The sequence below is a fragment of the Mugil cephalus genome, chromosome 4 (assembly GCF_022458985.1).
Source record: "Mugil cephalus isolate CIBA_MC_2020 chromosome 4, CIBA_Mcephalus_1.1, whole genome shotgun sequence".
Lineage (NCBI taxonomy): Eukaryota > Metazoa > Chordata > Actinopteri > Mugiliformes > Mugilidae > Mugil > Mugil cephalus.
The window spans coordinates 21,507,128-21,529,254 of NC_061773.1; the positions used below are offsets into that span (position 1 = coordinate 21,507,128).

Genomic DNA, 22,127 nt, shown 5'->3' on the forward strand with positions numbered 1-22,127 from the left:
AACAAAATGATTCCAACTTTATGGGCAACAGGGTGCAATCACGTTGATGCAAAGTCTGCGAGTCAAGTTTAATTTCTGTTTTAATCCATCAAACGTGCAACACATCACTCCTTTTATCGCATGTGAGGAATGATCTCTCTAACAGCAGATTAAAATCGTAATGTCACAGACGGCTCATCGGGGCCTCGTTCGGTTTGATCATCGCAGGGCCCTCTCTGGGAAGATCTTTGCCGCTGATTTAGTATTAAACTGTAAAAGTTTCGCAAAGGAGATAACAGTGGTGAGGCTCACATTATTCACTCTTTACACCTCGTCTCACTGGGTTAATTAGCGGAGAATTGAAGAAGGCTTAACCACCCTACATTACGCAAGCTTCCTGCGGGCGCCCTCAAGGACCCCCTGCAGGGTCTCGGGTCCCCGCTTTGGAAGCCAGCGCTGGCGTGGTCTTAATACAGGCACTCGGACACAAACTCCGGGTGTATGATGTAGTGTCCGGCTTGGTATGGCTTCACCACGTGGAAGCAGCTGTAGCAGCCGCTGTTGAGAAACCACAGGAGCAAACGTTAGACTTCGAAGAAACAAATCGCAGATGGCACAGAAAGACGCCAGACATTGAGTATGAACCTGTAATCAAGAGTGCTGTTAGAGCAACACCTCTGCTGATGCCTCCGTGAAAAGGGGCGAGGAGGATTGCAGGTTTGAGGTCTTCTTTGAAGGTGAGCAGCTGCATGTTGCCTGTCAAAAACAATTCTAATTATGTCAAATCATAATGAGAGTCAGATATAGCTCAGGGGTTACAAGTAGAGGTCAAAGGTCATTGCTTACCTGAGTTGCTGTGCTGAGAGTGGATGGGCGTTCCTCTGATAATCCATCCCCCTGCAAAGACAATCAGTTTGTATCTTTAGTGTTTTATTGTGAGCGTTAGACCACAGCATGAGCTGGTGAATGTCTACCTCTGAGGGTTGTTCTGGAGCTGCAGTGTCTGCAGACTGTCAGCAGAGGGCAGCGCTTGCTGTGCCGATGGGTTGACAGGGGGCATGTGTTGCGGTTTGACTGCGTCCACTGTGTTTGGAGAGCTGTCTGGACAAGTCGCAACAGGGCTGTGAAATGACAAATGTCTGACAGGTGGGAAAATAGGACGGCCAGTGTCCACGGGGGGCAATGGAGGAGGAGCAGGCGGCGCGCGGATGGATCTGTAGTTGGGCTGAAGACTGCGGGGAAAAAGAAAGTCCTGGGGAGGCAAAGGGAAGAGCGCACATATAAAAGAAGCTCTCAAACAAACAGTGCAATAGATTTCACTTTACATGGACTATATACGCGTCTCACGGATAAAAAAAAGACAGCCAACATACTGTTCTTAGACAGTTGTTTGTGTCGTTATTCTAATCAAGTAAAACTTTTCTGAGACAATTCCTCTCCTAATTATCCCTTAGTATTGCACATTAAATAGAAAGGATTAAAAAATATATAAACAAACAACATTATCTTCCATGGCCTTTCCTGTTTTATTATTGTAACACTCACACACACACACACACACACACACACACACACACACACACACACACACAGAAACCTGCCAGATTTAGCATCTATTAATGTATTAATGTCACTTCTTCTCTGCATTAGTGTTTTGTTTTCTTTACAGCAGGGTGATTACATGCCACTCTTAGCTCTGTTTAATCCTAGATGAATAAACAGGCATTGTGGAAGGAATGAATAATAGATGGCATATAGCTTTCACCACGCACAACAAAATGTAAACAACAGCCACCAATTAGCATAAGAAATCCTAGTATGGGGTGATGCACCGTATATTATAATTTGCACAGTTACAGCGAGTTAAGGAGAACAACTTCCATATTTTAACAAAAAAAGAAAGAAAGAAAAGAAATAACAATAATTTCTGCACATTATATGCATTTCCCTGCTGCACCGTTCTGCGGATCTTACCGGCCGGGGCTGGGGGTTGTTCCTGCGGTGGGCAGAGGTCGGTCGAAGTTGCGCTCGTTTGGCTCGGCCCGGGGAGCCGAACTGCTCCCTGTACATGGTGATGTAGAGCTGGGGAGCCATCTTCACCTGCTGCCTTATTGTTTTTCCACTGCTCTCCTCCAGCCTGCCTGAAAGTCATGCAGCATCCTTCTCCTCCCCCTTTACCTGTTGGCTCCACCCCTCCCTTCATATCTGTGTATCTCCTGTCATTTTTCTTCTTCCTGTTCTTTTTTTTAATCACCCAACACCTGTTGTTTTTATCATTGCTAAATCCGTGCCGCCCGTTTCACTCGCACATTTTATTCATCCTACGCTGAACGCATCACAACGCGGGATTTCTCCCGCGTGAGTAGCTGTGAAACGTTTAGGGACCCTTGTCTGCCGGAAAATGGATACAAATTTTTTTTTTGACCATAAGATATTGTGATGAATCGCCTCTGCGTTTATACACTTGCTGAAGCAGAACAACCCTTTGTGCTACCTGAGCACCGGGTCACTAATCCTCTTAAGCTACAAGCCCCCTGCAGGGACACACATACCTGGGGTCACTGCCCGTGACCTACTTCCCTCCCATAGGTGCTCACAAAGGAGCCGGGAGGGATCTCAAACACCGAGGCTCAGCCGTTTTTGCCGTTTCGCGGCCCCCGTTGCTAAAACGGACTCGTTCTTATCAGACGCGCAAAGCCGGAACTAACCAGCGGAGCAATGGGACTTCTGAGAATCTCCCACCGCCACCCACCATCACCTCCACTCACTGTCAGCATGCCACATGAGCATTAATAATTCACCAAGCGCTGTAGGGTGCCTTTGTGTCTCCAGCGCTCTCACTGAGTTATCTGTGACAGGAACTGGCTGTTCATCCGCCGCAGCGGTTGGCCCTCGTTTGACAGCTGTGTGAAGCCCAGTCAAATCCGTGTCAGCCGATGCAGAGCAGAGAGGACGTGGGGAATCATAGTAATGATGTGGCAGCAATCTCCTTCGCGGGTCCTCAAATCAGATCCGAGCTGTGGCTCGCGTTCCCGGCTTTGACACAAAACAAAACTCCTTCCTTTTTTTTTTCTTTTTTTTTGTCGTCTCTTGTCCACAAATAACAAACTTTAGTTTTTTTTCACAGTTCAGTGACTTTATGTATATCAAAAGGTACAAACATGTTGAAACTAATACACATTTCAAAGCGAACACGTACTTTATAGGAGATGCATATCGATCCTTAGGAGAAAATTCACGTTGCGCGGCTTTTATGTTGCGCACATTCAAAGAGTGTGAGGAAAAAAAGGGCCCACGTGTGCAGACTTCAAAGCGCCTCGCAAACAGGCTCAGTGTTTGTGGTGTTGCTGTGTTTACTGGTGCTTGGATTTCACTGCTGCTTTCAATTTTTTGTAGAGATAGCCAAAATTCTGTGAAAGAGAGAAAAAAAAGACCTGATATATCAGCTTTTTCATTCATATGTGTGTAGGAGCGTTTGCAGCATCCGTGGAAATGACGTTAAAGTGCATTAACGAACCTGAATTGCGTAGTAAACAATCCCCAAATAACCAGCGATGCAGCCACCGAGGAAGAGGTCAAAGGCAGCTGGTTTGACTCTGAAAGACAATGTGCGTGAGTGTCCAAATGTCTTTTGATTGAATTTAACATTTGCGCATCCGTAGGAAGACACGACTATTTACCTGTACATCACCAGCGGTTGGTTCATTTGATCAAAAAAGGTGATGTCAGGGTCCCTGCATGAAGAAATACAAGCAATTATCCTTCTTAGCTTTGTGCAGCTTTTGTTTCTCTACTTGAACTACTGTCGCGTGTGTCACCTCTTGTCCAGTCTGAATGTGTGCCTGTGGACTTGCTGCAGGTAACGTTTGAATTCGTGCTCCAGCGAGTTGACCAGCAGGATGTGACCGGGTTCCTTATCCAGCAGCTGGGCGGCCCGAGGGACCGACGTCAAGAAGGACATCAAGCTGGAGATGCGACCGTCCTGGAAGTCCTGCAGATGGAGAGGGGGGAGTTCAGAAGGGAGGATGTCGTCACTTAAAAGGTAAGGAGTCCACGATGACTAATTAACATCGAGGGAGTAAAAAACAGCAAATCTGTCACAATGATAACAAAAATAGTTGGAAAAATTATGCAATTGCGTGTACAGTTCATACTACATACATACGATATTTTGGGATTAGGGTTTGTTGTGGTGGTATATTTTTACGTATATCCCCATATGAACATGTTGTTCATTATCATGTACAACTGCGGTATTTATACACAAAATACACATTTTTTTTATACTTTAGACCATTTACAGCCCAAGGATGATTTAATAAACAGCAACTTTTTATTTAAATGTCACTGATCTTCAAATGAATCTGCTGAGTGAGCTAAAGCTCTTAAGCTGACCCGGACACAAACACTGTGTAATGACTACAAACAAACACCAGAGGTCAGCATTTGTCTTTGCATGTTGACAAAAAAAATCTGCGTAAACTCACCAGTTGGCCCCTGAAAACCTGGACATCCTTAGGTGAGCCCTTGTCAAAAATAGCACAGAGTTATCCCACACATTACTTCATAAAAAGACACAGATTCAGTGTTCATGAATTTACAGTATATTGTGTTTTCATTTACTTTGTCAGAGAGGTTGTACATGTACCGGGCCAGAGCTTCCGCTACGGTGATGCCGTTACGCTTCAGCTTCCTGAGATCCGCTTGAGACCTGCGAGGTAAACAAGTAAACATGGACATTCAAGGAGCAAAAAAACGCCTAACATAGTCACAAATCAACTCTGGAACCTACATTGTGTCAAGTACAGAGCCACGCAGCTCAGATTTAGGGTCTTCCAGATGAGACAGAGTGAAGCCCTGGATCCTGCGTAGGCTGTAGCGCTCATGCTCCCACGCTACTGTCGACTCCACAAGGTTGATCTTCTTATGAACCAGTCCCACCTTCACCCACGGGAACCTGGAGGACACCACCTGGAGGACAAAACGAAGAAACGTGAGCGCGCGAGGCCACCGAGACCGACCAGACGCAGCGTTCGTACTTGCGCACGTGCAGCGACGGTAAGTTACCTCCTCCAGCTGCTGGATGAAAGAGTGCATGGGAGTGTCGGGCTTAGGAGGCCGGGACACATGCATGTAGAGTTCGTCGCCGTTGGCCAGCGTATCCAGGCACAGAACAAACGCCACATTGTCGTGGAGCAGGCTGGACTCTGGAGGGGGAAAAAGTCATGTTAGCGCACACAGCACACATTCCACACGTCCAGCAGGTTGCGTAGCTGAATAGCTCACCAGCATGGTCGAGATTCTCCTCAATCCACCTCTTTGTGCCAAAAAAGTTGTATTTTCCTCCTCCGGTCAAGGAGAACATCAAATGATATCTAAAATGCAGAGAAAACTCTTAGGACAGTCAAATATTTGACCGTCTTTATCCGGTTAGTCTCATTTTCACCAAGATAATGACAAAAGCCACGATCACGGACCTGCAAGTTCACATCATTTGTTTACATGCGCTCACTTGCGCCATTTTATTAGGCACACCTGTTCAATTGCTTGTTAACACAAATTGCTGCAATTCACTGCATTTAGGCATGAAGAGGAGATTGTTGAAAGTTTGCTGCCACGAAGAATTGAGGCAGTTCTGAAGGCAAAAGTGGGTCCAACCTTTTACTAGCAAGGTGTAAAGTGACCGTTGAGTGTAGATCAAGTTGTCTACGCTTTACTTTATTAAAATAATCTAAACTCACTGAGGTCTGGTGCTGGGGTTGCTGTAAAGTTTCTGGAAGAGACGTGCCAGCTCCAGCAAGATGACGACTCCACTGCCGTTGGAGTCGGCTCCATACGACAGCCACTGCGTTACGGACAAACCACCCGTGCATGAGCGCAGGATTATAAACATTTAAAGAGAGAATTTGAAACTTTCCGCTCCAACTCTAAATGAGGCATCTGACTCACCGGGGCCAGCCCATAGGAGTCATAGTGGGCAGTGATGACGATGGTGGGTACATCCTCTCCCGCTCCAGCGAGCACTCCCTGAAATAAATACGGTATCGTATATATATATATAGCGCATCTGAGGGGGAGTCGCGACAGACATACATCAAGGCTTGAAGAAAGCCCTGCACTCACCTCCAGTGTGACCATAGCATTGTCAGTGACGGCCTTTATAGCGGCGTTGTTGCTCACCAAGATCTGAAAGGCCGTGGCCGTGACCATGCTCCGGAGCACTGCCAACGGTCAACAGAAAGCTGAGCATTATTCTCTCTGTCTGTGGTGATCTCTTCGCCCATTAAGTCTTTTTTTTTTCCATTCCACGTTTTTTGGTCGCAATCATCCGTCATTTTGATTTGAAATTGCACTTTAACCGGTAACCCCCCCCCCCCCCCCCAGCTCGCCACCACACCGTACGGCCGTAAATCACATTGCACTGAATCTCTTACCCCGGATAAATATGGATGAGGTCCGCGTGGCTGCAGCCTGCTTGACCTCCTCATACATGTAAAGTAGCTGTTCGTCCTCGGGCGCCACATACACCGGCATGAGGGTCTGCTTCTGGAGGGCCTCGCTCTCAGTCACCATGAAGGACTGAGGGAAAAACAAGTGGAAAACAATACTCAGAAGGGGAACCTGAGGCTGTGATACTGATTTAAGTCCTTCCACCCGCTGGTGACTAAAATGGGCGTAGCAATTGTTGTGATTTCCTTCTGTTGCATCTTATTTGGTGGAGTTCCAGGTGAACATTTTTAGAGCAGTCAGTGACTAATGCTGTAAAACGGATCCGCAGTTCTGATTTGGCGGATGAAAAGACTTTCAAATCTAACCGTGCAGACTTATTCATCACGGCTGTCCGATATCCTTTGTCTCCCTTTCCTTCTCATTTCTGTGCACTTCACCAAGCTGTAATCTGATGCTTCTATAAAGCGCTGAGAAGTTTCCATCATCAAAGCTTGTGCAGAAGACAGCTGAAAGGCCTCAGAGCTCAAAACTCAGAAGCGATTACCTGCACGGCGTCATGGGGGATGCCCGAGATATTTTTGGGCAGCAGGATCAGGATGGCGGCGGCGTTTTGCCTCTGGGCCTCGACGTATTTTTCCGTGGTGAAGTCAGACACCTTCATGATGACGCAGCGGCGGGTCAGCGACGGCTCTTCCGCCGAACGCGCCTCGGCCACAACGATGGCTCCACGGCAACCTCGTCAAGACAGGCAAGGAGAATTAAATGTCAGCTTTTTGAAAAAAGTAAAATAAAAGGTTTTATTTCTGCTTTTTTAAAAGCCTTTGAAGTCAAGCTGATCACTTCACAGTGTTCACTTTTTCATGGTCAGAGTAGATCAAAGATAAAGTTTAAAGTGCTTTAGTGCAGCACTGCTGTATTAAAATGCAACAGTTTTCACCAGTGTACCTAATGATATGGCAAGTGAGTGCATTCTGCTTTGAGTAATTTGCATTTAACATGGATTTTTAATAAATAAGATCCACTTCTTTTGCCTTATTGAGGGCTCTATGAATACACTTTATTTTAATTCAAAGTTTTTTCTCGATGTTTGTCTTATGGAGCTCTTTTGTATCCCGATGTCTAAATTGCATTTGGAGTAGGCTTCGGATTTGTTGTGGTGACAGAAATGCACGTGCAAATCTAACATTAAATAGTCCGAACTTCACAGTAAATGTTAAATACCCAAAAGTGGAAACAGGCTTTAGCCGCAGAGGCAGTTTGAGAGATTTTTATTCTAATACCATCCTATCCTGAGACTGACACCTTAAAAATACACACACACATTATCCGAGCTGGTACTGTCTTTCCTGGTCTGTGAAGGAGTCACAAACTCACCATACTTCTGCTGTCCCAGGTTGTACTGTTGCATCCTGTAGGCAGTGAACTCATAGGAGGACACGGCTGGAAGTGCGGAGCCGCGCAGACACTGCACACGCAGCAGCAGCAGCAGCAGCACAACAGACGCAACACTCAGCGACATGACGCCACGTCCGGTTGCCTCAGTCTTCCGTTGAGGTTGAGGTTGAGGTTAGGCTTTGTACAAAGGCCAGACCACCTCGTTTTCATTAAGGACCCTAGAGTTGGTAAGCTGAGAATTGGTGGAAGGAGGTGAGCCGTTATTCTCTACTAGAAACTGCTGACCTGGTCAACCACAAGGACTCGTCACAGTAATATTCTCAGTCCATATTAAGTGTGAAGCCGACAACGCACTTAAAGCATCATTTTCATTAATGAAACGCCTCACCTGTCCTCCTACAGTTCCGTCTCGTGGGCCTCCTTTCTTTCTACGTCCTTCCAGTCCGTACCTCCAACGTGGACACACACTACGGTGAACTCCTTGGACTCAAGGCGTCTAGGTAAGCCACCATTCACCATCTGCTTCCAGGGGATCAGCTCAAGGCTAATCACAAATACCCAACCCCCCCTCCCCTACACCTCGCACTCACCACTCCTCTATCTATCCATCCCTCCTCATCCCGGCTTTAATGTCATTCACTACAGCAGGTAATCACCCATCACCAGCAGAGGCTCTGTGTGTGAGGCAGACAAACCGTTTCATCCAGCAGCTATTTGTTTCGTCTCCTGCGGGGACAACCGCGTGGGTCTGAAGACGTGTTGGATTGGAAAGAAAAAAAAACGTGTCAGAAATCATCTGAAAAATACAAAAGCACGCGGCACCAATTTGAACTTGACATATCCAATATTTATTCAGATTTTTTTTTGTTGATATGTTGCACTATACACAGAACTTTTAACAGTTAAAATCTAAATGGAACCAGTTCACAATCGTCATAACAAGCATCTGCCAAATTAAGAAGCGTCTGTCTGTGTGCGAGTCATTTCCCCCCGCACGTGGAAATAAATGAAAAACACACAGCTGCAAAATAAATAGCTTCTGTCACGACGAATTACTCTAAACTCAAGAAGTCAGTGAAGCTACGCCCCAGTTTATACAACATTAGCCACAAGTATTGCACTCAGCAGAAGACAACCATATAACGACTTGTGCGCGAATCCTTCTGAATGATGTTAAAAAAAAATAAAAAATAAAATAAAATAAAAATAAAGCGCCACAGTCAGTCACACGGTTAGTCTCAGTGTTTAGGTAAAACAGCTAATGATCCGACAGTCATGTCAACTTATAGCTGCGTCTGTGACATATTAAAAGACCTACTGTGCTGTGTTTATTCTAGTGTCTACCTACATGGCACCGTTACGCAAAAGAAATATGTAAATATGTGTTCTAATGTGCTAAGACTTCTGACTCCGGGTCGGGGTTATGATTAGCTATAAGGACGGAGACATTATCGTGGCACTGGGTCACAGATATGTCTGGACGGTTTACACGATCCAGGAAAATATGAAATGATATGGAAACGGAGTTTTCTCCATCCAAGTGGACTTTAGTTACTTTAGCGCCATCAATAAAGCACCATTCATTACTATATTTGACTGTATGAAGGAAGAAGGAAAGAAAGAGAGAAGTAAAAAACTTAATGAAAGATCATCCCCATTCTGATTTCATACAATTACTTTTGTTGTAGTGTCCGCTACGCTCTATAAAACCTTCCAAATCTAAAGATCAACAATAACAGACGTTTCCCCAAATAATACAGACACTAAAAACTTACTCGGAAGGAGATTGTTCGCTGTAGATGCACACAGCATTTCAAATCCCTTCAACACCAGTCAACAGAATATTCAGAGTATGAGCTAATTACTTAATTACACCACAGCGTACGCTCGTTTACGTCTGCAGTTAAACTGCCAGATACAGCATCCTTCCTTATGAAAGTGAAAACTTCTGTCGACCCCGGATGAAACTTCCGCCGTCGTTTCTCTGAGAGCAGATTCACCCGTCGCTGCCTGCTAGGAAAACAGTGAATATGCCGCAGGGCTCTGCCGACGTCTTCGCAGAAATGTAAACACAAACAAATGTGGAAAAATAAACCGTTTACATTCAGTACTTCTAAACTACTTCCTACGTAACTCTATGGCAAACACTGAATGGCAGGAGTGACAATGCAAAGCTGCGTCTGGTGCTACATGTACGCCACGCTGTTGCCCCGAAAAAAAAAATCAGACGAACCAGTCGCAACCCAAAGAGGAATGTGCGCACGTGAAAGCAAAACGAAAAGAAATCTTCCAAGCAATATGCAATCACATCACCGTAGACATTGTTGTTAAGGCGGTTTAACCAAATGCATGAGCGCGACTGCACAACTGCCGCTGTATCTCAGAGATTTCTCAGCCTTCTATCCATCCTATTCAGTCCCTCAAGCGCACGAGCTACGCCGTAACCTTCGCTGGTGGCGACTGCCCTCGTGAACACCGTGAGCGTCCACTCACGGTCAGTCGGGGGGGCTAACGTGGACAAACACACACACGCACAAAGCACACACTAACTCATGAGCTCAGTTCAGCCGTTTTTACAATGGCGTGGTTTCAACATCTGATATTAAAGTAGGTGTACCTAAATACGACGAGCTTCATGATTTCAAAAGCACGCAAACGTCTCCGCGGGACAAGGACGTGGTCAGGGGTGATAAATTATCTGCACAGGCAGGAGGAGGGAAGGTGGGGAAGGGGAGGTATCAGGACACAGTGTTAACAGGCAACATGCATTTTTTTTTTAGCTTCTTTTAACTGAATGTAAAAGAACAAAGCAGTGCAATCTCAGCGTAACAAAAAAAAAAAAGAAAAAAAATGGCTGGATTACTACCTTAGTGTTGAGTGTGTAAGCGTTTTATCAGCAGCTCAATGGTTTAGCACTATTCCTGGGCAAAGTCAGACACACTCGTTTCATGTTTGACACGTATATACACAGGAAGACAGAGCAGAAATGAGAAAGGAGAGAGGAAAAACAATGGCCACCGCGAAACTGGCGATCTCGCCCTCTCCGTTTCACACGACCGCCGCGTGATCGCGTAGGTGGAAGGAGTCCGCTCTTTGGGCGGCGCGCAGACGCATGTAGCGACACACCGCCACTGAGCTCCCCTCGGTTGTATCTCGTCTTCCACCGATGCCGCGCAGTCCTCCGTGGCCCCCGCAAACCGGAAAAATCCACAAGCAGTTAAACGAAAGAGAAGCGAAAGTTAACATGTTTTCCTTAGAGGTAATGTTTCTGCCATCAGTCGAGTCCCTGCTGAACCAACAATGCAGAAGTAAGATGCACAGATCCTGCCATAGGAGGAACATGCACACATACTCAAATCTCTCGCTTTGTGTTTTTTTTTTTTGTTTTTTTTTAATATTTAAATAAACCCTTGTTTTTTTTCCCTTTTGTGTTTTTGCCAGCCAACAGTTTTTCCTTCCTTGCCGCCGCTCTGGTCAGTAGTCGGCCTCTCGGTGCAGGTGGCAGGCATGAGGTTTGAGGGGTGGGAGTGAGAAGGGGGAGCAGTGGGGAAGGGTGCTACTGGATTTGACAGGACGTGGAGGGAGCCGCCTGGCAGCACATGCAGGTGGGGTTGACTGCTTTCGGGGGGATCAGATCCAGGTCCTCGTCGTCGGGGATCTCGTCGAGACGGTAGCCGTCTTTCAGGAGCTGGATGTTCAGGTCCTGGTTGATCTGCTGCAGAAGCCGAAAGGAAGGAGGTATCAGCAGGACTCTTGGGACTAGGAACGACTAGGAATGTTAATATGCTGTGGTTCAAATTAAATAGAGTTGTACATACAGCAGCAACATATAGGGGTGTAATGTAATTGACAGCAATGAGTTGCTCCAACAGGGAGAAATGGAAGGACGACAAATCTATTCACATGAGAGTTATGGTGAAGTCATTACAGGTGACGGATGCTACGGTGGAGCCGGTATACATATTTTCAATGGGTGCACATACACCTGGTGTGACAGAGGAACGTGGTGATGTTTGTGGTTCCACCAAAATGAAGCTGTGAAGCAATATAATATGTGCATAGATACCTGGTCCCTCAGACATCTCACCTCGGCTGAGGAGTATCCTGATGAGGAGTATCTGGACATGTCGAAGTCATCATCGCTGAAAGACAGGAGACATCAGCGGTTAGATACAAGGAATGCGTAAGAATGAGAAGGGTTTGGTATCCAACGTGAGATTAGAATAAAATCGTCATACTCTGAAGTAGTATAGGTTGAGGAAACCCGTAGCGATGCATGAGTCAGAGCGGGTTTTTAATATCTGCGCCGCCCAAAACCACATATTACAACTTAATAAACCAACCAAATGTGACACAAAACTCCCTTAGCAGGACTCCCCATTCTACGATTCTATGTTATATAGGAGTCTACTTCCATACTACTATTATTTCCTTAAATGTGTATTAAAGAAGTGAATATATACACTTTATGAAGTGAACTGAGTTTATCGAGACACTGATACTTTCGGCCCGTGCGGGTTCACTGCCGACAGTTACACCTACTCCACTTACACCAGATTACAACAAACTTGTAAAACCCACATCCACCTACCAGTTTGTTATGTACACAAGTGAAAAGTGGATTAAATCGAACACAAAACAGTTTCTGTTGTTTAGGGTTAGTTCACTGTCAGGACAGAAAATAACACGTACACGGCATGTTACAATACAATTCAATAGCACTACAAACAACAGCCTTCAACATAAAAACAACTGAATCAACAGCTCCCCGAGTTAATTTAAACAAAACCATAACCTCTCATGAAGATGAGATTTAGTGTAGTAGCCCTGTTACATTGGAATGCATTGTTTTTTCAATAGTGTATCTAATGGACCGGAAAGTAACTACATCTGTAGCCATGTCCCATTCATGGCATGTTGTCACTTTAAGTGTGTTTGGTGGATGGTGGATCAATTGTTTATTTGTAACGTTGTCGGGAACTGCTTTCGACCCGACCCACATGATTGTCTTAATATCGATTTCAAAAGAAAAAGATAATTTGGATTAATATTGTTTGGTTTTTTTTTGACTCAATTTGTCCAGTGAATTATCACTGTTATCTGATACATGTCATCTATACACACACATTGTGTGTGTGTGTGTATATATATAAAATTCTTCATACGATATTGCAATGATGTATCGTATCGTGATACGTATCGTGTCGTGAAGTCAACGTGCCAATACCCACCCCTAACACAAAAACTATTTAGGAACAACTCAAACGGTGTTGACCTGGCCTCCAAATCCCCTAAATCTCCAACTGGTGAATTATCTGTGGGATGGTCCATCCATGAGGCCCCTCCCCTCAACCCATAGGACCCAGAGGCCCCCACCAACAATGTCACCCGAGGCCCATGTCTATTCTCTGATGAGTCCAAACTGTTTTGGAGGCACAAGGGAGACCTACACAATATCAGGAAGGTGGTCATAATGTTACGCCTGACTGGTGTGTATGTTCTTACATGAAGCCCACTGATATCAGACTGGCACAGCAAAAGCCTGGATTCCTACAGAAATTGCTAGAGTTTTAAAAATGAGGCCACATGAAGAGACGCCCTGGTGTACAGTTCATCACAGTTCACAGATTCTTTTCTCCTTTTCTATACATTTTATTTTAAGAGTAGTAACATCACAGTAATGCAGACCATGGGCTTTCCCTCCCTCCGCCTTCCTTGCGCTGTAAACAAGTAGAACAAGGAGACATTGTGCAAAGGGTGCGCGTATCAATCTAAAAAGTGGACAATAAACAGTGAGTCAGAAAGCTCGTTTACATGGCGCAGTATATGATGTAAGCTCCGTCGGCTACCCGAGAGCTCAATTCACACGAGTGGGTTTGCCTCATGTAGCAATGCACGAGGGACACAAAGGGTGGGGCTCATCTGTGTCGAATACAGGCCTGCTGGTCCGGAGTGGAAATGAGTGCTCTCTCTGAGCAGCTTTGGCCTGTCTAAATCCTCACCCCGCTATCCTCTAATCCTGAGCCCTGGGAGAGGCTTTGCCCTTTTTTTGGGATCCCTCCTGTTAAGAACTCTCTCAAGTTTCTCTATGGATTATTGTACCGTAATGACAGACAGGGACCTTTAAAACTGTAAGTTAGCCTATTTCTCCTTTATAAGTCATCTCCAAGTGGTATTTCGGTGTTACAGAGGTGTCGTGCACAGCGCATACCTGTCAGTGTCCAGTGCTACCAGAGGCTTCTCGTCCGGGCTCTGGTCTAAGGATGAGTAGCCTTTGTTCGGCACCACCAGCCTATAAAGGGGCACAGAGATGGCACAGTACACTTCTGAAAATTTTGAAAAGCAACACAGCAAAAGTCCTTCACGCAGGAACACAGAACCGCCTGCGAATATAAGACATGCAGGAAAAACTGCGGCTAATGTGTCGCGTTCAGACTTCAGACTGCAGGCAGTGCTAGACTGTCTTTCTGCCTTCGAGATTCTGGGTTCAGACTGGTGGGTTGCTTTCTTATATTTCCGCTAATCCACCGGGGAATAGGATTTAACAGATGAGCCAGTTGTCAATACCGTAGGCTGTACTGGGTTTATGCTCAGCGCCTTTGGATCTTTCAACAGCATTCACACACACAAAACATCATATTCCCTTTCTCCGAGGAAGCCTCGTGTGCTCCCGTTTGGGTTTGTAACATTAGGAAGTCTGACGGCGTCCCTAGCAGGCTGGCAGCAAATAAAGCCTTCAGAAGCAGGACCCACTGTCCTCGTGTTTTGCATTTCAGTCGGCTGCGGTACTTTGCGCTGAATGGAGGTGGGGGGGAAAAAAACATATCGCTTGTGATGCTAATGAATGCAAAGCGTAACATTTGTGGGTGAGTTGGTGAAAATAACAGAGAAACAAACAGGCAATGGAAGCTGCTACCTTGTCCTGGCATTCTTCTTGGGCTGCTGATTGACGGGACTTCCCACGGTGCCATTCTTCACCGATCCCTTCCTCGCGAGGTCCCTCTGTTTCTCTGGGCAACCACAGGATGTGAGGTCATCAGAAAATGCATCAGTTAGGCAAAACACATTCACCATGACGGGTAGTTTTAGGCGATTCTGGTTCTTGAAAAACAATCAGACTTTTAAATCAATATCAAGTTCGGAGACGCCGAAGTAAACATAGGAAGCTAACGGGTGCAAATGTGGTCATGTTAGCGTGGCGGCTTCAGCTCAACGTGCTGCCACTTCTGCTGATGTTCAGTCTGCATTTGTAGCACTACTGATAGTCAAAACTGAACAGTTCAGGACATACATACTTTTATATACTACTTTTCAGCAGAAACCTCGAGCCTAAATAAAAATGAGGAACTCCAAGTGCAACAAAAGGTGGCAGAATAATAGAGGTGCCTCAGGAACGCTCTGATGTCTCTGACGGTAATGCTGCGGGTGTACCATTTTCTTTGCAGAAAACAGTGAATACCATGATGCGCTGGGTGTTCTTTTAGACATATTCCGCCCTTGTATGATGCAATGAAGCAATCCTGCATGAAAAACTGTACCGCTGCGCCAAATGCTCCCCGTTCGTTGCTGCTGCTTAGCGCGAAACCTTTGAGATCGAGTGCGGTGTCATGTATTGATTTGCAGTGCGTCGGTTATGATACCTATTTGGACCTGCAGTGGCGAAGGCTTGTAGTTCATGGCCACACTCTCTCCCTTAGTGTCAGGCTCTGCCTCTGAGGTGGAAGACGCTGCTGGGTCCTAGAGAAAGAGACACACGGGCACAGTGCATGTTTAGCTGAATCCAATCAGGAGGACGTTTTTGTTTCCACCAAGACTGAACTGTTTTCCAGTGGCTCCAATCACCACGTGGACTCAGATCGAACACAGTCTTGAGGACACAATCAGAACGCGTCTGTGACGTTTCTCAATCATGTCAATCAGGATGCTGTAAATCTAGAAATCTTTAGGACACTTCCCCACTCATCTGAGAAGAACGTCACCTGTGGGAGCAGTTCATGGGGATCTTGCACGAATGCGGTCGACTGAGAATGACCGTCTCACGTATTACTAAATGACGTAGCCCTGAAAAATGAGCTCGCTTTAGAACCAAGAACCCTGCCAGAGATTCTTGTAGCCTACTATTGCCGCCAGGGCTGCAGCATCAATAGACTTGAGTGTTCGGCCTGTGTCGGTGGCTCTGTCGTTTTCATGTGTGAGCAAGCGGTGATGGCATTGGGAGGCGGCCGTGGAAGAACAGAGAGGGCTGCTGTTGGAGCCACGGTTTCCCTCAGATTGAGAGAGAGAGGGGAGCCGGGCCACGCTTGGCTTGCTCTGCTAACAGGACTCCACATTATGTTGATCCTACAGGCCTGCCCTTGTTGCGCCATGATGTACTCCGCAGGCCACATTAACCAAGCCTCCCAGCTATTTGGCTTTCGACGATTTCGAACTCTCACCGGAGAAATGGCCGCACGCAATTAAGTAGCTGCAGCCGAGACGCTTAATTTAAAGTTCAAAATTCATCCAGGACCAGGTCTGTTAATGAGTTACAGTGTGCTAACTGTAAAAATACATTTAATAGTTTAAAACGATTTCTATAAGTGACTTATATCAGTGTTTGTGCCTCGTAACGACAGGTTCAAGATAAATACAAACTTCCGTGCCTTTGAAGACTACATGAATGGATTACATAACAAACTAGGTCTAGGCACAGATGTGTCTCAATGCATTTCACCTTTTCACGCACTACTGAGAAATACTGCACCAATTCAGGCCAATTGAATGAAATCGGAATATCTTATTCAATCTCCAAAGAGCGACTGAAAAATTCATAGATATTTAGCAGGGACGGCGAAAAACTTTTCCCACAACTTGATGTAAAGCTAACAACAGCCAACAGCATAATACGGCGACAGCACAGCAAAGCACAGCATGCAATGTCTGGTCAATGCACAAGTGAACAAAGTTTTAAATCCCATCACACTTTGCTTAATTCTTTTATGTGCATTTTCAGCGGCTGCCTTTCAAATTCATCTCTCATTGTGAAAGAAAAGTAGGCTCCTCACGTCTCTCCCCCCCCACTTCTCAACGGGTGCTTCGTGTTCATCCAGTGATGAAGCGCTGTTCACTTGTTCACTTAGATGGAATAATTAATGAGAGTGAATACAAAAACACATGCGAGCAGAGGATGCGAAACCACAGATGAGGTATCCCCACTACAGCAAGCGCAAACATTTTGTGTTATGTGACAGGCCGTTCCCTCAGATCATTAGGCTTACCCGCCGGATTCCCATTCGTCGTTTCTTTACTCTTCCCCTAGACTACAGAAAATACTGTGACGGGGTCACACTATCTGTCAAGTAAATACCTTTGAAATTTTTTCAGCAGAGCTGCCAGCGAATAATGAAAGGGAACCGGTATTAAGCTGTCTGCAAGAGAATTTCCCTCCACGTCTCGAAAATAAGACAACACGCAGTGAGTAGCAAGTAGCCCAAAATAACCGACTGAAAAACCCGTCCTGATGTAACAACTGTAAAACACGGTATATGAGTCGACCTAAAGAAATGCTAGTCAAACATCTTGTCCCTTAAGAATATGTGTACTAAGCCCTATAGCTTCATGAAAGACAAACCAGACAATTTAAAACAAACATAAAGAGCCTGTAGCTTCCTGAAAGACCATGTGACATCAGCTGACAGCCTCTGACTAATGATCAAAGGATGACCTACGACACATAGAAGACACGTGTATGACAGCATAACATGGACCTCGGCTCTCTTGTACACACACACACACACACACACATTAGAGATATGACCACTCCATGTATCGGTTTCATCAGTCCGTCTTCCTCCGGTGACTCCTTCTGCCTCTGATGATGAAGAGGTTGCTGACACAAGCTATTGCGAGGATTATTCATCACGGCCGCCTGCTGGCCAATTGCAGTACAGGCTGATACATCAGGTGACCATTAAAACAGTCGCAAGCCGCCCTCATGCATGACAGTCGTAACTAGGCTATTGCAATCTCAGTGTGTTGCAATATTGCACAAATAGATCTATGGCAACCGCTCTCAGATGTTCTCGAGCTGAATAATGCCACGTGCCGTAATGAGGAAGTCATTGGAAATTCAAGGGGGGGGGGGGAAAGACAATGATTCATATCCTTCAAAAATCTATATAAAGCTGTTTTTGTTTGTGTGAGATTGATTCTCAACAAAGACCCAGGTGCCAAGTGCATTCATGCGGTTTTGGAATCACAATGACGCTATTAGCATTCAAATACACAGCCATGTGCGCTACAGCAACTGGGATCCTGGCATGGTCAGATAACGTGGAAATGTAAAGTGAGGAAGTGTTTCAGAGGTTTCAACCGTGAAGTAGCACCTATAGCGCGTTAGATGTCATTTGACTGACATGGACTATTGTAGTTAAGAGGTGGGAAAAAAAAGAAACTATATGTTTTTTTTAAGGTACACTGTGTCCACAGATGTACAATGTGTGAGACAAAAAAAAAAAAAAAAACTCTGGATGAAACACAAGAGGAGACTAATTAAATCTTCATGGGGGCAAGGCATAAAAGAGGAGAGTTTCTGTGAAATGAAAGTATGCTCTTCTCTGATATCTGCCAGAGTTTTGCCTCCGGGGGAATATGGCCGAGGAAGCATGGATTTGGTATGAACAGTAGAACCTGGAGCTCAGCTTTTTGCCTAAACCCCTAAGGCTAACACTTAAAAAAAATAAAGGGGGCAGCTGATGCAGAGTGCTTTGTTTGAAGTGTAAAGAATAAGGCCGGCGTATCAGGATTATCTGTGGTTCTAATGTGTTGCTGAAAAACGAAGCGCGGTTCAGAAATAAACGTGGGGATTAAAAACAACATTAATCTTTGAAATCTAACAAAAACAACACTTTTTTTTGCATTTGTTGTGAGCGGTGCAAAATGTTAATGGTCTTGATTGGCGATGGTTTGACTATATCAAATCAGATTTTACTGACTTGTCATGTGGTAAAAAAAAAAAAAAAAAAAAAAACCATGACAGGATTGTCTTGCTGTATGGGCCTGCTGTAGCTGTGATGCAGTGTGGGTTTGGACACTGAGTTCATTTGCGCTCACAGCTCATCCAAATAACACGTCACCAAATGACGAAATGTAATACTAATAATAATAATAATAATAATAATAATAATAATAACAATTTCAACAGCAAAGTGAGCGGTGTCATCCACTGATGTAAACAAGCGCATACTCATTTTAAAGAATCACGATTTCAGTGAAGTGCGTAGTTTATTCACTGTGACACAATAAAGTGAACGTGTATTTGTTTACCAGTTAGTATATGTTTTACCTATGTAACTGTTTCATAGAGAGGACACTAGCCGCTATCCTTTTCATTAATAGATGATTTAGACACATCCCAAAGGTCCAGGCTGTCCCAAAGCTGCAAATTGCTATCGGTTAGCTCAGACGAAGATTATGTGGCACAGCTGTCACGATAAACCGCATAGACGGGACGAAAAAAAAAAAAAAATCTTGCGGTTAGCTTTCAATAGAATATGATTTGCATAAGATGTGTTTTTGTCTTGCGTCTCTCACCAAAGGCTGGGTCTCCCCGTTGACTGGAGGCACTTGGAACCTGTCGATTTCTTCCATCATTTTGGCAAAGCGTCAGAGAAACGATGCAGCGGTTTAGGGGTAAATGTTAAGATTAGTCTAACTATGTCGGTTTGTGATGCTCGGTAGTCGGGATCCTTCGTTAATCAGCATGATAGCAGTTCGTTTTCCTCCATCCTGACAGAGGTGACTCGACAGCAAAGCAGCAGTAACGCCCCACTTCCGGGTTCATAGAATATTCATGAGCCGTCTATCCAATCAGAGAGGAGATCACGCGGAAATGCGTAGTAAAACAGATTCAGCGATTTTAATTAAAACATGTACATAAAAGACAAGCAATTCTGCAGTTGTTTGCATTTATTTACTCAACTTGGAATCATTTCCCTGCCTAGACGTTTTGTTGCGCTGCTTCCATGGCAGCTTACAAATAAGGAGTAATGTTTTACTTTTTTTTTCCAAGTTAGCACAGTTAGTTATAGTATCTCTGAGTTCTTTAAATTAAAAAGGTGTCGCCTGTGTAATCCACATGATAAATAAAAAAGCGTGATGGGAATCATTTTGATTATAATTTTTTTTTTTTTTTTTTAAATCTGAGATTTTGATGTCAACGATGTTTAAAAAAAATTAACAAAATGTCCATGCGAGAAGTTATTGTAAAATTCTCATCCTGAAATTATTTTTCAATTATTTTTAATTATTTTTTCTATTTAATATTAATTTCCCTTTTTCAATGTCTGTTGCTGGAAATAGACTAATGGTGTGTCTGGGTTTATAGTATTTGTATTTTTATTGTAATGTACTAATCGGGTAGTTGTCGCATGTGTAATGTTTATCGAATAAATAAACAAACTGTCTTGACCGTTTCACAGTCGCACAGCTGAACGGCTGGTTGTCTTGGCAACCTATACACAGGAGGAGGCAGGCTGCCGTCGGACACTCCATTTCTCTTTAGCTTTCAACAGTTTAAAAGTTTATTTTTTAAGACAGAGAGAGGAAAAAACAAATTTACCTTCCCAAATAAATTCCAGGCAATAAAATCGGACACCTAAAGCGATGCCCAATAACACTGCTGCACATGCAAGGAAGGTAAGAGTCGGTTCAGGTTAGCTAGCTTTACTTAGCTGCTAGCAAAGTTATGACACACGTCCCAGAAACTCAACAACTAAAAGTGAAAAACTACTGCTAAAGTGTTAATGTATCGTTAACTGACCATTTCACCATTTATTTGGCTGTTGTTTGTTGTCACACAGGGCTCAAATGTTCAAAAGGTACCGAAATCAACCAAGGCTGCAAGTAAGAAGAAGGTGGGTGACCCTAAACAAACCAGAATCAAAGAAGTTGTTACCGTAATAATTTTTTAGAACTGCAATCATCCTAACAGGATGTAGTTTTCCCATTTATTCAAAGTGTATCTTCCGTATGTGACGTTGCAGGATGAGGAAGAGGCAGTGGATACGGGGGAAGGATGGGACGAGTGGGCTCATGGAAAAGGCCTAATGAAGCCTGCAGATCAGGTGGAGCTCACCGAAGCTGTAAGTGAAGGATGGGGAGGCATCTGCATTTATGCTGCTCTTCTGCTTCATTTTATTTCAGTTTATTTCATGTCAATCAACACCTCTGCAAATTCCTTTCTTAAAAAGTCTAGAATTTGATAATCACAATTTAAGTCTTTAATAGGGCATATTTTGCATTGTAGGTCTTAAATTACATGTAGTCAAGTCTTAAATCATTATGTTCACTGCTTCATTCGCTTTTTGTTCAATGCGTTAGTGGCATTCACAGTTCTGTGTAGTTTATGAAATATGACAATAAGCAGTACACAGAAATAAAACTTCAAATGAGACCTGGAAGTGGAACTGCATACATGACAAGGTTTAGACTGGCTGAACTTCTGTGCTGAGTTGATAGTTGAATGACAATAAATTTTATTTTGAAAGAAACTCTGGGTGTCTGATTTTCCATATTTTTCGTACCTTGTGTAGGTCTTAAATTTAATCCATAACAACTTAAAAAGGTCTTAAAAGTCTTAAGTTTCACATGTTCAAACCCCGTTTCATGCATTCGTGTGCTGTTGTGCTCTCTGCTTTATCTGTGATCATATGAATAGGAGCTAAAGGAGGAAATCACAAGGATCCTGACTGCCAACAACCCTCATGCGCCTCAAAATATTGTCCGCTACAGCTTCAAGGTAAATAAGTTATGTGCAGGTCCATAAATTAATATAATTGATTGTACTGTTGATGCAAAACTCACTGCAATAACACTGATATACTAATTCCATATATTGTGCTGTAACTGTAGTGCCAGTCCATAACAAAGCTAAACTAGCATTTTTGTTCTCTCTCATTTTCTTCACATTTATATGTCTTTCTTTCTTTAAGGAACGTTCCTACAAGCCTACCAGTGCTGTGGATCAGATGGCTGTTCACTTTGTGTTGGAGGGCAGCCTCCTGTATCAAGACTCTGAAGATTCTCGCAGACTAAAGGACAAAGAGGATCTCCCTGAAGGTAGAAACTGAAACATGCTACAATACCGTCCTGTGTTTACAGAGCACAGTAGCACTTTGTCACATACAAGTTCAGGAATAAACATGTAATGTTATATTTTGCTCTCTGGTGTAGTACATACTTGCAGCCACAAGATGTCACTTTCAATTTGTTACACAAAATTTAAACTGGTGTCTGGAGTTGATATGATGTACTGATTTTCTGTT

General features: G+C 44.2%; 4 protein-coding genes and 1 long non-coding RNA gene across 9 annotated transcripts in view; 2 read left to right on the plus strand and 3 right to left on the minus strand.

Annotated features, from left to right (window-relative positions):
- The window catches only part of LOC125006582, an 89,247-nt gene extending 84,262 nt beyond the window's left edge, over window positions 1-4,985 (plus strand). Inside the window, exons 3-5 of the long non-coding RNA XR_007112601.1 lie at window positions 3,839-4,021; window positions 4,611-4,697; window positions 4,894-4,985. This is a non-coding gene — a long non-coding RNA (uncharacterized LOC125006582). The remainder of the gene's footprint in view (window positions 1-3,838; window positions 4,022-4,610; window positions 4,698-4,893) is intronic.
- Window positions 41-3,056, minus strand: LOC125006580. Of its 2 annotated transcripts, none has more exons than XM_047582736.1 (5): window positions 1,954-2,095; window positions 954-1,231; window positions 826-876; window positions 655-735; window positions 41-537 (listed from the first exon to the last, which is right to left on the minus strand). In XM_047582736.1, the coding sequence occupies exons 1-5, from the start codon at window positions 2,071-2,073 to the stop codon at window positions 447-449; spliced, it is 621 nt and encodes a 206-aa protein (XP_047438692.1). In that variant the 5' UTR covers window positions 2,074-2,095; the 3' UTR covers window positions 41-446. The 2 variants fall into 2 exon arrangements, with proteins under 2 accessions (XP_047438692.1, XP_047438691.1); XM_047582735.1 differs by having other exon boundaries at window positions 49-537; window positions 625-735; window positions 1,954-3,056.
- On the minus strand, window positions 3,238-8,378 carry zgc:109965 (Nicalin-1-like). Its single transcript, XM_047582732.1, has 16 exons — window positions 8,213-8,378; window positions 7,804-8,056; window positions 6,974-7,164; window positions 6,414-6,558; window positions 6,103-6,200; window positions 5,929-6,006; window positions 5,721-5,824; window positions 5,266-5,354; window positions 5,047-5,186; window positions 4,772-4,950; window positions 4,603-4,690; window positions 4,467-4,505; window positions 3,798-3,970; window positions 3,660-3,713; window positions 3,497-3,575; window positions 3,238-3,389 (listed from the first exon to the last, which is right to left on the minus strand). The coding sequence occupies exons 2-16, from the start codon at window positions 7,946-7,948 to the stop codon at window positions 3,333-3,335; spliced, it is 1,659 nt and encodes a 552-aa protein (XP_047438688.1). The 5' UTR covers window positions 7,949-8,056; window positions 8,213-8,378; the 3' UTR covers window positions 3,238-3,332.
- Window positions 8,080-22,127, plus strand: part of dnai1.2 (dynein, axonemal, intermediate chain 1, paralog 2) — a 28,918-nt gene continuing 14,870 nt past the window's right edge. Inside the window, exons 1-5 of one of the 2 annotated variants that reach the window (XM_047582730.1) lie at window positions 8,080-8,324; window positions 20,664-20,717; window positions 20,847-20,945; window positions 21,521-21,601; window positions 21,795-21,921. In XM_047582730.1, coding sequence (XP_047438686.1) covers window positions 20,910-20,945; window positions 21,521-21,601; window positions 21,795-21,921 — 244 coding nt within the window. In that variant the 5' untranslated portion in view covers window positions 8,080-8,324; window positions 20,664-20,717; window positions 20,847-20,909. Of the gene's footprint in view, window positions 8,325-20,281; window positions 20,500-20,663; window positions 20,718-20,846; window positions 20,946-21,520; window positions 21,602-21,794; window positions 21,922-22,127 lie in introns of those variants that run through there. The other variant, XM_047582729.1, reaches the window with a different exon arrangement.
- Window positions 8,650-19,656, minus strand: fam219aa (family with sequence similarity 219 member Aa). Of its 3 annotated transcripts, none has more exons than XM_047582737.1 (6): window positions 19,396-19,655; window positions 15,465-15,561; window positions 14,741-14,834; window positions 14,036-14,116; window positions 11,891-11,966; window positions 8,650-11,539 (listed from the first exon to the last, which is right to left on the minus strand). In XM_047582737.1, the coding sequence occupies exons 1-6, from the start codon at window positions 19,453-19,455 to the stop codon at window positions 11,381-11,383; spliced, it is 567 nt and encodes a 188-aa protein (XP_047438693.1). In that variant the 5' UTR covers window positions 19,456-19,655; the 3' UTR covers window positions 8,650-11,380. The 3 variants fall into 3 exon arrangements, with proteins under 3 accessions (XP_047438693.1, XP_047438694.1, XP_047438695.1); XM_047582738.1 differs by having other exon boundaries at window positions 11,912-11,966; window positions 19,396-19,649; XM_047582739.1 differs by lacking the exon at window positions 8,650-11,539 and adding an exon at window positions 11,566-11,809 and having other exon boundaries at window positions 19,396-19,656.

What these genes read in the sequence shown, in the direction of transcription:
- LOC125006580 (XM_047582735.1), bottom strand. Translation starts at nt 2,073, where the DNA reads ATGGCTCCCCAGCTCTACATCACCATGTACAGGGAGCAGTTCGGCTCC. An exon ending in ACAACCCCCAGCCCCGGCCG is followed by an intron (nt 1,232 to 1,953) that starts GTAAGATCCGCA and finishes TTGCCTCCCCAG; the next exon opens with GACTTTCTTTTTCCCCGCAG. An exon ending in AACAGCACTCTTGATTACAG is followed by an intron (nt 538 to 624) that starts GTTCATACTCAA and finishes GTTTCTCAACAG; the next exon opens with CGGCTGCTACAGCTGCTTCC.
- zgc:109965 (XM_047582732.1), bottom strand. Translation starts at nt 7,948, where the DNA reads ATGTCGCTGAGTGTTGCGTCTGTTGTGCTGCTGCTGCTGCTGCTGCGT. An exon ending in TGTACAACCTCTCTGACAAA is followed by an intron (nt 4,506 to 4,602) that starts GTAAATGAAAAC and finishes ATTTTTGACAAG; the next exon opens with GGCTCACCTAAGGATGTCCA. An exon ending in ACATTCAGACTGGACAAGAG is followed by an intron (nt 3,714 to 3,797) that starts GTGACACACGCG and finishes TTCTTCATGCAG; the next exon opens with GGACCCTGACATCACCTTTT.
- fam219aa (XM_047582737.1), bottom strand. Translation starts at nt 19,455, where the DNA reads ATGATGGAAGAAATCGACAGGTTCCAAGTGCCTCCAGTCAACGGGGAG. An exon ending in GCCACTGCAGGTCCAAATAG is followed by an intron (nt 14,835 to 15,464) that starts GTATCATAACCG and finishes GTGGTTGCCCAG; the next exon opens with AGAAACAGAGGGACCTCGCG. An exon ending in TGAGATGTCTGAGGGACCAG is followed by an intron (nt 11,540 to 11,890) that starts GTATCTATGCAC and finishes CGGCTTCTGCAG; the next exon opens with CAGATCAACCAGGACCTGAA.